The sequence below is a fragment of the Torulaspora globosa genome, chromosome 1 (genome assembly GCF_014133895.1).
Source record: "Torulaspora globosa chromosome 1, complete sequence".
NCBI classification, from domain to species: Eukaryota; Fungi; Ascomycota; class Saccharomycetes; order Saccharomycetales; family Saccharomycetaceae; genus Torulaspora; species Torulaspora globosa.
The window spans coordinates 1,458,073-1,471,523 of record NC_050727.1 but is presented as its reverse complement, the minus strand read 5'-3'; the positions used below and the strand labels follow the sequence as shown (position 1 = coordinate 1,471,523).

At 46.6% G+C, this 13,451-nt stretch overlaps 5 protein-coding genes across 5 annotated transcripts; 3 read left to right on the top strand and 2 right to left on the bottom strand.

Moving 5' to 3' along the window:
- Positions 1–198: 198 nt before the first annotated feature.
- SSO1 (syntaxin) lies at positions 199–1,116 on the top strand (the record flags this gene model as incomplete). Its single annotated transcript, XM_037281792.1, has 1 exon — positions 199–1,116. The coding sequence occupies one exon, from the start codon at positions 199–201 to the stop codon at positions 1,114–1,116; it is 918 nt and encodes a 305-aa protein (XP_037137687.1).
- Positions 1,117–2,023: 907 nt separating this feature from the next.
- Positions 2,024–7,717, top strand: FAS2 (trifunctional fatty acid synthase subunit FAS2; the record flags this gene model as incomplete). The annotated part of the gene is made up of 1 exon (XM_037281791.1): positions 2,024–7,717. One exon carries the CDS (start codon positions 2,024–2,026, stop codon positions 7,715–7,717), a length of 5,694 nt encoding a protein of 1,897 aa, XP_037137686.1.
- Positions 7,718–7,839: 122 nt separating this feature from the next.
- Positions 7,840–9,255, bottom strand: DML1 (Dml1p; the record flags this gene model as incomplete). Its single annotated transcript, XM_037281790.1, has 1 exon — positions 7,840–9,255. The coding sequence occupies one exon, from the start codon at positions 9,253–9,255 to the stop codon at positions 7,840–7,842; it is 1,416 nt and encodes a 471-aa protein (XP_037137685.1).
- Positions 9,256–9,537: 282 nt separating this feature from the next.
- MGL2 (putative carboxylic ester hydrolase) lies at positions 9,538–10,875 on the bottom strand (the record flags this gene model as incomplete). Its single annotated transcript, XM_037281789.1, has 1 exon — positions 9,538–10,875. The coding sequence occupies one exon, from the start codon at positions 10,873–10,875 to the stop codon at positions 9,538–9,540; it is 1,338 nt and encodes a 445-aa protein (XP_037137684.1).
- A 566-nt stretch (positions 10,876–11,441) lies between these two features.
- TPO4 (Tpo4p) lies at positions 11,442–13,340 on the top strand (the record flags this gene model as incomplete). Its single annotated transcript, XM_037281788.1, has 1 exon — positions 11,442–13,340. One exon carries the CDS (start codon positions 11,442–11,444, stop codon positions 13,338–13,340), a length of 1,899 nt encoding a protein of 632 aa, XP_037137683.1.
- Positions 13,341–13,451: the final 111 nt, after the last annotated feature.

Here is a 13,451-nt window from a genome sequence, read left to right as displayed (position 1 = left end):
TATTTGGCTTGCGGGTGCTCGAGACATTGCTGACAGACCTTTTAAAGCGGTCCTCTTTGACAATTTTCATTTTGTGTATTTTTTTCCTTGTGGTTTTTCTGAGTATAAGTCGCGGAACGAAGCCATAAGCGTTTTAAACCAGTAATCTGTACTTGAAACGGCAAGCAAAGTTCAGTAAGGATAGTTTAGGAGGCCGGTATGAGCTACAACAACAATCCTTACGAGTCGCAGAACCCTTATGAGTCGCACGGAGCGGCTCCGACTGAGAGCTACGAAATGAAAGCTGCCCAAAATGGGTACGGTAACGTGCAGGGCGGTGGTTCGAGTGGTGGAGACTTTGTGCAATTCATGGGTAAGATCAATGAGATCAATGGTGAATTGGACACGTACGAGCAACTTATCAACAGCATCGACACGTACCACAAGAGACTGTTGGCTGAAGTGAACGAAGACCAGGAAATGGAGTTGAGACGCACTTTGGATGACATAGTATCTCAGGCTTCCGATTTGCAGTACCAGTTGAGAAACAAGATCAAGAGTGCTCAGCAGGACGGGTTGCACGACGCCAGCAAGCAGGCGCAGGCGGAGAATTCGAGACAAAGATTCTTGAAAGCCATCCAGGATTACAGAATAATAGAGTCTAACTACAAGGAGGAGAACAAGGAGCAGGCAATGAGACAGTACCGCGTGGTTCAGCCCGATGCGACCGACGAAGAAGTGGAAAACGCCATCAACGACGTAGGTGGACAGCAGATCTTCTCGCAAGCGCTCTTGAACGCAAACAGACGTGGCGAAGCCAAGACCGCGTTGGCTGAAGTGCAGGCAAGACACCAGGAACTGCTCAAGCTGGAGAAGACGATGGCAGAACTGACCCAGCTGTTCAACGACATGGAACAGCTTGTCGTGGAACAGCAGGAGAACATCGAGGTGATCAGCAAGAACGTCGAGGAAGCGCAACAAGACGTCGAACAAGGTGTCGGACACACCAACAAAGCCGTCACGAGCGCCAGAAGGGCCAGAAGAAACAAGATTAGATGCTGGATCATTGTGTTCCTGATCTTTGCTGTGGTCGTCGTCGTCGTCGTCGTCCCATCCGTCGTGACGTCCAAGAAATAAGAGATCTAAACCAAGATGTGTATTGTAACTTCTTTAATTTAATCGAAAAAAGGAAGCAATGTGGCCCGATTCATTTAGTCCCAATGGTGCAATGGTACTGTTCGCAGCGGAACTGCACTTCGGGGTGGAAATTGGGAACTCTCTCTTCCAAAAACAAGTTTTCCCATGACCTTAGAGAACAATCGGTGCGGTCGCAACCGCGGTGATCGCTCCCGAGAAAAAGGCAGTCAAAGGAAAGGCTTTGAATGTTTTTGGTATCGGCGACATGACAAGACGTGTTATACCTATAACACCTATACGTGTCAATGATGCAGACGTGCCTCTGCTTCTGACCATCTGCTCTGACTCTCTTCCTCACTCCAGCTATGGTATATGAACCTTTTTTATACTACTTTTGAGAAAATGCTGCTCATTCCGTACGGGCCCTCTCAGTTTAAGTCTATTAGGGCTCCAGCTCTACAAAAAGTACGTCTTCAAGTCAATTGCAGCCCGGGGACTCAATCGTTTACTGCTGGATATCTTCACCTACGCCAGTTTCGATCCAACTTAAATCAGACCCGTTTCTTGTCCAACCCACCCGACTGAATCGTGGCCCGGATCTCGGTTCTCGGTCTTGTCGGTCGATGTGGCACGCATTGTTCATGCGGGCTCTGGCTCGAGCGTCTGCCAGCTCGAGACGGAGCCGCCAAGGGCGTCTTAGTTTTGGTGAAGTTCAAATCCAACAATTTTTCACGCAGCGAAACGTAAACACGAAGCCAAAAAGTTTGTTGAGGTAGAAGGCGGGTGGCGAAAGCGACCTTCAGCGGGAATGGAAACCACATTGTAAGTATATAAGAGAAGGGGCTGCGGTCGTCTCGGGGAGAGTAGCTGTTTTCAGGAGGGCATTGCAGTTGCAGTACAAGATACGATGGTTATGAAGCCTGAAGTTGAGCAGGAATTGGCTCATGTGCTATTGACCGAGCTACTGGCTTACCAGTTTGCTTCTCCCGTGAGATGGATTGAAACACAGGATGTGTTCTTGAAGGATTTTAACACGGAGAGAGTTGTTGAAATCGGTCCTTCTCCCACCTTGGCAGGTATGGCACAGAGAACGATGAAGAGCAAGTACGAATCGTACGACGCGGCGCTGTCGCTGCAGAGACAGGTCCTCTGCTACGCCAAGGATACCAAGGAGATCAACTACACTCTGGATCCTGAGGAATTAGCCTCTAAGAAGGCAGCTGCTGGTGGCTCCGACACTTCGGCGGCTCCGGCAGCCGCCGAGCCCGCAGCCGCGGCTGCGGGGCCTGCTGCTCCTGTGGCTGCTGCTCCTGCGGCAGCTGCTGCTCCATCCGGTCCAGTTGCTGAAATTCCAGACGAGCCGGTCAAGGCTTCGCTGTTGCTGCACGTGCTTGTCGCTCAGAAGTTGAAGAAGAGCTTAGATGCCGTTCCACTGTCGAAGACCATCAAAGATCTGGTCGGTGGTAAATCGACGGTTCAGAACGAAATCTTGGGTGACCTGGGCAAAGAATTCGGCACTACTCCTGAAAAACCAGAGGAAACACCTCTAGAGGAATTGGCGGAGACGTTCCAGGAGAGCTTCTCGGGCTCGTTGGGTAAGCAGTCTTCGTCCCTGATCTCAAGATTGATGTCCTCCAAGATGCCTGGTGGTTTCACGATCACTTCTGCAAGAAAGTATTTGCAAAGCCGTTGGGGTTTGGCTAGCGGAAGACAGGATTCTGTGTTGTTGATCGCTTTGACCAATGAGCCCGCTTCCCGTCTAGGATCCGAGCCAGAAGCAAAGGCTTTCTTGGACTCCGTAGCTCAGAAGTATGCCTCTGTCGCGGGTATCGATTTGTCCGCAGCTTCTGCTGGTGCTGGCGCTGGTGCTGGTGCCGGCGGTGCAGGCGGTGCAACCATCGACGCTGCAGCATTCGAGGAGTTGACCAAGGACCAAAAAATCTTGGCACGTCAACAACTGCAGGTCTTGGCTCGCTACCTGAAAATGGACTTAGACAGTGGCGAAAGGAAACTGCTGAAGGAGAAGGCCAACGCAGCAGAGTTGCAAGCACAATTGGATTTCTTGAATGCAGAACTGGGTGAGTACTTTGTCAACGGTATCTCCACCTCTTTCTCCAGAAAGAAGGCGAGAGTTTTCGATTCCTCTTGGAACTGGGCTAAACAATCATTGCTGCAACTATACTTTGAAATCATCCATGGCGTTCTGAAGAACGTTGATAGAGAAGTTGTCAGCGAAGCAATTAACATCATGAACAGATCCAACGAAACACTGATCAAATTCATGGAATATCACGTCGCTCACACTGACGAATCCCAGGGTGAAAACTATAAATTAGCAAAGAGCCTTGGTGAGCAGTTGATCGAAAACTGTAAACAAGTTATAGACATCGATCCAGTTTACAAGGACATTTCTAAACCAACTGGGCCAAAGACCGTCATCGATAAGAACGGTAACATTAAATATTCCGAAGAACCAAAAGAAAAAGTCAGAAAACTATCTGAATACGTCCAAGAAATGGCCATTGGTGGATCCTTGGCCAAGCAAGCTCAATCTACCATTGAAGAAGATTTGACTCGCGTTTACAAAGCCATCAGTGCTCAAGCTTCTAAGCATGACATCTCAGGTTCCACTGCCTCTGAGTTCGAAAGAATTTATGGTGATTTGATGAAGTTTTTGCAAAACTCCAAGGAAATCGACGCTTCTCAAACCACTCAACTGGCTGGCGAAGTCGATGATGCTTTGGACAAGGACTCTACTAAAGAGGTTGCTTCCTTACCAAACAAATCTAAAATCTCAAAGACAGTTTCTTCGATCATTCCAAGGGAGACTATTCCTTTCTTGCACTTGAAGAAAAAGAGACCAACCGGTGAATGGATATATGATCGTCAGCTCTCATCTTTGTTTTTGGATGGATTGGAGAAGGCCGCTATCAACGGTGTTACCTTCAAAGATAAGTATGTTTTGATTACTGGTGCTGGTAAAGGCTCTATCGGTGCTGAGATTCTGCAAGGTTTGCTTCAAGGTGGTGCCAAAGTAATTATTACCACTTCTCGTTTCTCCAAGCCTGTCACGGAATTCTATCAGTCCTTGTACGCTAAGTATGGTGCCAAGGGGTCAACCTTGATTGTGGTACCTTTCAACCAAGGCTCGAAGCAAGATGTGGAGGCCTTGATCGACTACATCTACGATGACGAAAAGAACGGTGGTCTAGGCTGGGACCTAGATGCAATCATTCCATTTGCTGCCATTCCAGAGAATGGCATCGAATTAGAGAATATTGACTCCAAGTCCGAATTTGCTCATAGAATTATGTTGACCAACATCATGAGGATTATGGGTAGTGTCAAGAAGCAGAAGTCTAGTAGAGGCATCGAGACGAGACCAGCTCAAGTCATCTTACCAATGTCGCCTAACCATGGTACCTTTGGTGCTGACGGTCTCTACTCCGAATCCAAGCTATCTCTCGAAACTTTGTTCAACAGATGGCATTCCGAATCTTGGGGCAATCAGCTAACTATCTGTGGTGCTATCATCGGCTGGACCAGAGGTACAGGTTTGATGAGTGCTAACAACATCATTGCTGAAGGTATTGAAAAGGCTGGTGTCCGTACTTTCTCTCAAAAGGAAATGGCTTTCAACCTGCTAGGTTTGTTGATGCCAGAGGTTGTTGAGCTGTGCCAAAAGTCCCCTGTTATGGCTGATTTGAATGGTAGCTTGCAATATTTGACTGATCTAAAGGATTTCACTGCAAAATTGCGTAGCGAGTTGACGGAAACTTCAGACATCAGAAAAGCTGTCTCTATCGAAACTGCCCTCGAGCATAAGGTTGTCAGCGGTGACAAAGCTGATGCAGCTTATGCACAAGTCGAAGTTCAACCAAAGGCTAACATCAAATTGAACTTCCCTACTTTGAAGTCCTACAGGGATGTCAAGAAATTGTGCTCATCAGACTTGGAAGGATTGCTTAACCTTGAGAAGGTCATCGTTGTCACCGGTTTCTCGGAAGTTGGTCCTTGGGGCTCCTCCAGAACCAGATGGGAGATGGAAGCTTTCGGTGAATTCTCCCTGGAAGGTTGTGTTGAAATGGCATGGATTATGGGGTTGATCAAGTACCACAATGGTAACCTAAAAGGACGCCCATACACTGGATGGGTTGACGCTAAATCTAACGAGCCTGTTGACGATAAGGATATTAAGAACAAGTACGAAAAGAAGATTATTGAACATGCTGGTATCAGAATGATCGAACCAGAATTGTTCGATGGATACAATCCTGAGAAGAAGCAAATGATTCAAGAAGTTGTCGTTGAGGAAGATCTTGAACCATTCGAAGCATCTAAAGAAACTGCTGAGCAATTCAAGCATGAACACGGTGACAAGGTTGATATCTTTGAAATTCCAGAAACTGGCGAGTTCTCTGTGAAATTGCTCAAGGGCGCTACGCTCTTCATTCCAAAGGCTCTGAGATTCGATCGTCTGGTCGCTGGTCAAATTCCAACTGGTTGGGATGCCAGAACTTACGGTATTTCCGATGACGTCATCTCACAGGTCGATCCAATTACTCTGTACGCTCTAGTTTCTGTCGTTGAAGCATTCATTGCTGCTGGTATCACTGACCCATATGAAATGTATGAGTATGTCCATGTATCCGAAGTTGGGAACTGTTCAGGTTCTGGTATGGGTGGTGTTAGCGCTCTCCGTGGAATGTTCAAGGATCGCTACAAAGATCAACCTGTTCAAAACGATATTCTTCAGGAATCCTTCATTAACACCATGTCTGCATGGGTCAACATGTTGTTGATCTCCTCTTCTGGCCCAATCAAGACTCCAGTGGGTGCTTGTGCCACTGCTGTTGAATCTGTTGATATCGGTGTTGAGACCATCTTGTCTGGGAAGGCTAAGATTTGTATTGTAGGTGGTTACGATGATTTCCAGGAAGAGGGTTCTTATGAATTCGGTAACATGAAGGCTACTTCGAATACCTTGGATGAATTTGAACATGGCCGTACCCCAGCTGAAATGTCTAGACCAGCTACAACTTCTCGTAACGGTTTCATGGAGGCCCAAGGTGCAGGTATCCAAATCATTATGAATGCTGATCTAGCTCTAAAGATGGGTGTTCCTATTTACGGTATTGTTGGTCTCACCGCTACTGCTACTGATAAGATTGGTAGATCTGTCCCTGCACCAGGAAAAGGTATCTTGACCACCGCCAGAGAACATCATGGCGGCTTAAAGTTCCCAACGCCTTTATTGGACATCAAATACAGAAAACGTCAACTGGTTAATCGCCAAAAGCAGATTAAACTGTGGGTTGAAAACGAATTAGATATGTTGGGAGCTGAGGCCGAAGATATTCCAGCTGAAGATCACGAAGCGTTCTTCGCCGAACGTACCGAAGAAATCAAGAGAGAAGCTGCAAGTCAACTTAAATCTGCGCAAGCTCAATGGGGTAATGAATTTTACAAGAATGATCCTCGAATTGCTCCTCTGAGAGGTGCATTGGCCACATACGGTTTGACAATTGATGATTTGGGTGTTGCTTCCTTCCACGGTACTTCGACTCAGGCTAATGATAAGAATGAATCTGCCACTATCAATGAGATGATGAAGCACCTGGGCAGATCCGAAGGTAACCCTGTCATTGGTGTTTTCCAGAAATACTTAACCGGTCATCCAAAGGGTGCCGCTGGTGCCTGGATGTTGAACGGTGCCATCCAAATCTTGAACACTGGTATTGTGCCAGGTAACCGTAACGCTGATAATGTTGACAAGATTTTAGAGCAATTCGAATTTGTCCTATACCCATCTAAATCTTTGAAAACAAACGGTATCAAGGCTGTTTCAGTGACTTCTTTTGGTTTCGGTCAAAAGGGTGCACAGGCTATCGTTATTCACCCAGATTACTTGTTCGGCGCGGTTGATCAAAGAACTTACGAGAAGTATGTTGCTAAGGTCACTGCCAGGGAGAAGGCTGCTCACAAATTCTTCCACAACGGTATGATCTACAACAAGCTCTTTGTCAGCAAGGAACACGCTCCTTACGAAGACGAGTTGGAGCAACCAGTTTACTTAGACCCATTGGCTCGTGTTTCTGCTGAGAAGGCCACCGGTAAGTTGACTTTCGGTGCAAAATCTATTCAGAAATCCAATAACTTTGTGTCTGACGTCAATAAGCAAACCGCCACAATTGTAAGTGACCTTGCTAAGCAAGCTGCTGGTGGCGCAAAGGGCAGTAGCGTTGGTGTCGACGTCGAATTGATTTCAAGTGTCAATATCGACAATGAAACGTTTGTTGAGCGTAACTTCACTGAAAGCGAGATTGCCTACTGTAGATCTCAGCCATGTGTGCAAAGCTCCTTTGCTGGGACATGGTCTGCCAAGGAAGCTGTCTTTAAGTCCTTAGGTGTTAAATCTCAGGGAGGTGGAGCATCCTTGAAAGAAATCGAGATTACGCGCGAAGGCGGAAAGGGTCCTGAAGTCAGGCTTCATGGTAACGCAAAGAAGGCTGCTAGCCAAGCTGGTGTTTCAGATGTTAAGGTTTCGATTTCCCATGATGATTTCCAATCCGTAGCAGTTGCTATTTCCAGTAAGAAATAATTAGTGAATGCTACATAGACCTATTTTAAATTATCAGAAGTTTATTGCTCAAGATAGTCCCATTTTGAATGTGACCGATTTTCCTTAAGTAGTAGAAATGGCATTAAAGATCTGCTGCAGAATCACATATCATCGTCAGAAAATTCGTCATCGTACCAACCGTACTCGTAACAGGACTTCATTGAGGCTAATTTGTCTTTCAATTCTTCCCTATCAGAATCGTGGCGGAAGTATTTACTGACAACATCCTCGTATTGCATAAAGACATTCCTAGCTATTTCAGTGGAAGAAAACTCAATTGTAAAGGATCGCTCTTGGCTGTACTGCTCGGGTATTGTATCAGATGGATAGTACGCATAAGTCTTCATTGTCTTGTCTTCAGAATTGGGTGTTGCTGCAAGCGGTTGTGAACACCTGGAGATGCGACATGAATTGAAAACATGTTGATGGACAGGTTGACTTCTCGCTAAGGCAACTCTGGAGAAGAAGGAGCTGTCGACTGGCTCAGCTCCTAATATCGACGAAACGAACTTTCTGGAAACGTCGCTCAGAGTGAGGCAAGAAATTATATCCTCTAATGAGCGCCTCTGCTGCGGATTTGACTGTGAAGCGAGAGCATTCACAGTATCAAAGATTTTGCAACTCAGACCTGCCTGCTCCCAGTTCGATAGCTGTTCATCCGCATATAAGGGAATGACAAGGTCTGATTCCTCTGATAAACCAACAGTGCTACGAATCTTGTTTTGTAAAGTTTCGATGTTGCGTTTGGTTAGTCTTGCAGAAGCTGGATCTTGGGCTGTCAATGGGTCGGCTTGGTAATAACCCCAGGTGATGAACGAAGCCTTCGGCAGCTCATTTCGCAATTCGAGAAGCATCGAAGAGGCAAAGCCTCCCCAGCTGCTGTCCATATCAGTAATGATGTTAAAACCCTGCAAAGTGTCACACTGCTCCAATTGGGCATGCAGATTACCATCGAGAAAGTCGTTAGCATAATTGTCATCAAATTCCTGGTAGCCTATCTCAAAATTATCGAATCTTCTGCTGTCAAACTTTTGGAAGTGAGGTAAATTCGGATTGGAGACATCGTGATACCAGTCAGCCAAACTATTAAAACTTGTTGCTGGGTAGATGAGTTTTGCGTAGTCTGACCAATACTTGGTCGTCTCGGGGCTTAATTTAGGAAGTTCATCAACTCCTGAGTCTAGTGCTGACTGATATTCAGCTTTCGCAATTCTTGGTTGGGTCATTATCATTTCGGATTGGAGTTCTTGGCTAGCGTTATCAGCGTAGTAATAATCACCGGATCCATGGTACTGGTAAGTGGCCAGAGCACCGAATCCAGCCTTGGCATCCCAAAGCAAACCTCGAGGTGCATATGAAACTGTCTTGGAGATTCTGTCGATAGTTGGTTGTAGGAATATGGATGGGTCATTGACTTTTTCACTCAAGTTGGATAAGAGCTCTTCTTGGCAGTTGAAGAACTGAGTAGCTAAGTGATTCGGCCTGTGCCCAATGGCAATGGTCAGTATTTCATGCATTGTCTTCAATCGATTTCAGAACTCTGAAGTCGGCCCCCAGATTTAACGTTTATGTAGCCATTTTTCAAATATTAATACAGGTAGGGCTCTCTACATTATGAGCGGAAGCTACGATTTAACAGACAAGTAAAGGTTTACTGGTAAAATGACAACCTCAGTTCCAAACTATTTACATAAGCTGATACCAAAGTTTGATGGTCTCAGTGACATTTACAATGCTGAGCTGGCTTCATTTGTTGAACTGAAATTGGGCCTCTGCTACTTGATAAATCTTTAGCAGAATCAAAATTTAAGGTTAGTGGTCATCACGGGTCCAACGTTATTATGCGGCAGTTCTTCAGCGTCGACCACAAGCTTTAAGTTCTTAACAACGATTTCCCGGTGGAACGCGCTTAAGAAGCGACACAATGGATCGGTGTACCATCTCTTGCCCTTAGTGTTCTCGAACCATGCGACATGACCACCTTTGGTGGTCTCGATCAATAGAGTGTAGGGGTTAGCTCTTATCTCTTCTTCAGGCATCGCTTCATAACCGACTATTGGGTCATCGAGTGAGTTTATGGCCAAGAACGGCGTTCTGATGGAAAGTAAGCGGTTGCAAGATGAAGCGTTTCTGTAATACTCAGTTGCTGTGTTGTAACCAAACATAGGAGCCGTGAATAGATTATCGAAATGCTCAACGGTGTGTATATTGGTCATCTTTGTCTCGTACCTTTTGCCTAACTTCGAGTGGGTCTTTAGCACTTCCATGTGGGTCTTGGAGAGGTCTACTAAGTTTTGTGCCAAAGCAGGCGAATAAAATTTTGCCCCCATCTTGGTGTTGTTTATGTAATAGGACGAGTGTGCCAGATCCCACGGGTTCCCTAAAGCCACTGCACAGTCTATCTGAGAATTCTCAGCCTCTTCGCCGATATAGTTGCTCAGTACCGATGCCCCCAAAGAAAAACCAACCATGTAAAGTCTTCTGTTAGGGAATCTAGACCGCAACTCATTCACACAGAACCGTATATCATTCGTCCAGCCCCCATTGTACGTTTGCGGCGTGGTGATGGTTGACTGGCAACAGCCCCTAGCGTTGAAAACGCATGCTTCGAAGTTGTAATGTTTTGTAATCCTACTGACCAGTGTCCGGGCATAGCTCTCGGCAGAGCCACCCGTGAGCCCATGCAGGACGATGAGCATAGGTCTATCGTCTGAGGAGAACTGCCGGGGATCATCGGGATCGAAATACGAGTAGTTCTTGGGTAACTCATGAGCACTTTGCGACGGCGGAACGTAATCACCGTCCCTCTGGGGATCAAGACTTTTCACTGCGAAGTCCACTGTTCCCTCACCTTGATCGGGATAGCGAAGGATCAAGCGCTTGTAATTAACACGATCGATAGTTTTGAAGGGCTTATAAGCGGCGTACGCCGTCTGCAAATGGCCATTGACTAGCATAGGATGCAACAGAGAAGCCGCTCCATGCGAAAACTCGGGACTATACCGATCAATCAACTCCTGCATCGAGATCGTACCACTTTTACCCACCAAGGACTCTTCATCTGCCTGCCACACGATAGGATGGTCCGGAAGCACATGCTTCACCCTCAAGCAATTGGGCAGTATGTCTCGTAACATACGTGGACGAATCCCGCGCTTCCCACTATTAGAACCCGTTTTTTTACCACTTGAAAGACGACAGCTCCCCAGCTTCAACGCCAAAGCTAAAAGCCACAGCAAAGGTCCCTGATTGGACCCTTTAATCGTCAACCATAAGCTTACCAACCATCTTTAATCATGGCACTCCTAGAACGAGCATATGTCGACCTCGGAAAAACTATTTTTCCGTGCACTGCCCCACTTGATGGTCTCCTCGTTTAAGTCCGTTCCGTTTCCTTCCGTTTCCTTCCGTCCTTCCGTTTTTCCGTCGGTGGTTGCTACCCCCACTATCTGGCGGATACATAATCCCCGATGGACAATTAAAGATCTGAATCTTCGGCCAACAGATATTAACACCGGCCAGTACAACCGCCAGTTTATATATGGCTAACTGCATAGTAAGGTGCGTAGTGCACAGGTGGTTTGATCACCTTGCTATCCTTATATATATATTCATATGTGCAATGTGTTGTAATCCGACTGCAGAGGATGATTCTTGAGAATTCATAGCAATTGGTTTGCAAGCTGCCGATCTAGTAGTCACAATGAGTCGTTCACCACAGAATGGGGATGTCATGCACCTTGAAAGTTCTAGTTCTTGTGAAGACTTGAAGCAGGGCTCAGAAATCGATGAGCCACAATTGAACGGTAAGCAATTGGCTGAGCTAACTGCGCGGAAGCGAACAGAGGACGAGTCAAAAACCGAAGAGAGTGGCGAGCCGATTGATCCTCGAAGCCTGGATTGGGATGGTCCCGATGACCCTGAAAACCCTCATAACTGGCCCGGTTGGAAAAAATGGTATACTATAATGGTTGTGGCATTTTTATGTCTGGTGGTTACCATGGGTTCGTCTTTGTACGTGTCTGGTGTTCCTGAATTAGTGGCCCGTTACCATGTCAACCAGACGTTGGCGCTTGCGGGTCTTACGTTCTATTTGCTCGGGTCTGCAACGATTATCGGGGCACCCTTGAGCGAAGTTTTTGGCCGTAAACCGGTTTACTTATTCTCACTGCCCATCTCGATGCTATTCACGATGGGGGTTGGTCTCTCCAATGGCCACATGAGAATAATTCTGCCGTTGAGATTTTTCTCTGGGGTTTTCGCATCCCCTGCGCTGTCTGTTGGTTCCGGTACCATTATGGATATCTTCGACCAGGACGAAGTGTCCGTGGCAATGACGTTCTTCTGCCTGGCACCTTTCCTTGGGCCGGTGATTAGTCCGATCATGGGAGGCTTTGCTACAAAAAGCCAGGGATGGCGCTGGTCGCAATGGATTCAGCTGATTGCTGGTGGGTTGGTCTTGCCCTTCATTGCCATCATGCCAGAGACACATAAGGGTGTGATTCTGAGGAAGCGGGCCAAAAAGAACAACGTGAATTTGAAGAAGTTCTCGAAAGAGGACCAGAAGGCGTTTTTGAAACTTACTTTGACCATCACTATTTTCCGTCCTATCAAGATGCTGTTCGTCGAACCAATTGTTCTTGTATTCAGCATCTACGTGGCCTTCATCTTTGCAGTGCTTTTTGGGTTCTTCGAGGCTTATCCAGTTATCTACCACGGCATCTACCACATGAACCTGGGAGTATCGGGTTTGCCTTTCCTGGGAATTGGTATTGGCCTGTGGTTGGGATCCATCTTCTACCTATACCTGGACCGTAAATATCTATTTCCCAAGGCACCGGAGGGTACTCCGGAGTTAGGGCCAGACGAACGTCAATCAAAGAGGACGGCTCCTTATAGAGGACACCGTGATCCAGAAACCAACGAGCTACTGCCGGTCGTCCCGGAGAAATTTTTGCTGGCGTGCAAATTTGGCTCGGTCGCACTGCCTATTGCGCTCTTCTGGCAGGCTTGGACCGCCAGGCCCGATGTTCACTGGATGGCACCTATTGCAGCAGGCATTCCGTTCGGCTTCGGATTAATCCTCATTTTCTTCACCATCATCATCTACTTCTCACTGTGCTACCCTCCATTGTTCGTTGCGTCATGTCTGGCTGCCAATACCATGCTAAGGTATATTACTAGCAGTGTGTTCCCACTTTTCACAATTCAGATGTACGAGAACTTGAAAGTGAAATGGGCCAGCACATTGTTCGCTCTAATATGTGTCGTGATGGTGCCAATTCCTTGGGTCTTTGAGCGATGGGGTGCCAAGATTAGAAGGAGGTCCATGTTTGGTTACGCTGCCCTGATTAAGCAGCAAGCTGAGGCAGAAGATGCTGGAGAAGAAGGCTCAGATCATGCCACAATTACCAGAGTGAGTACCTTGAAGATGTACGATGATTCGCACTCGCTGCATCCAAGCGAGAGAAGACCCAGCGTCTCTCATGGTCCAAAACCGCTAAAAAATACCCATGCCGCTCTCAAAGACTCAATCTACGACCAGGCTGATAAAAGCGACAGTGCTGGCGAATTTGCTGACGTAGTTTCTGACATCGTATAATACTCATTCATAGACATTTTCTCCATTTAATCTTTTAGCTTCTTAATCAAACCACTTGGCTCATATGCAAACTGTTCAACAGGTTGAAGGATATGTGAGAATTATTCAATG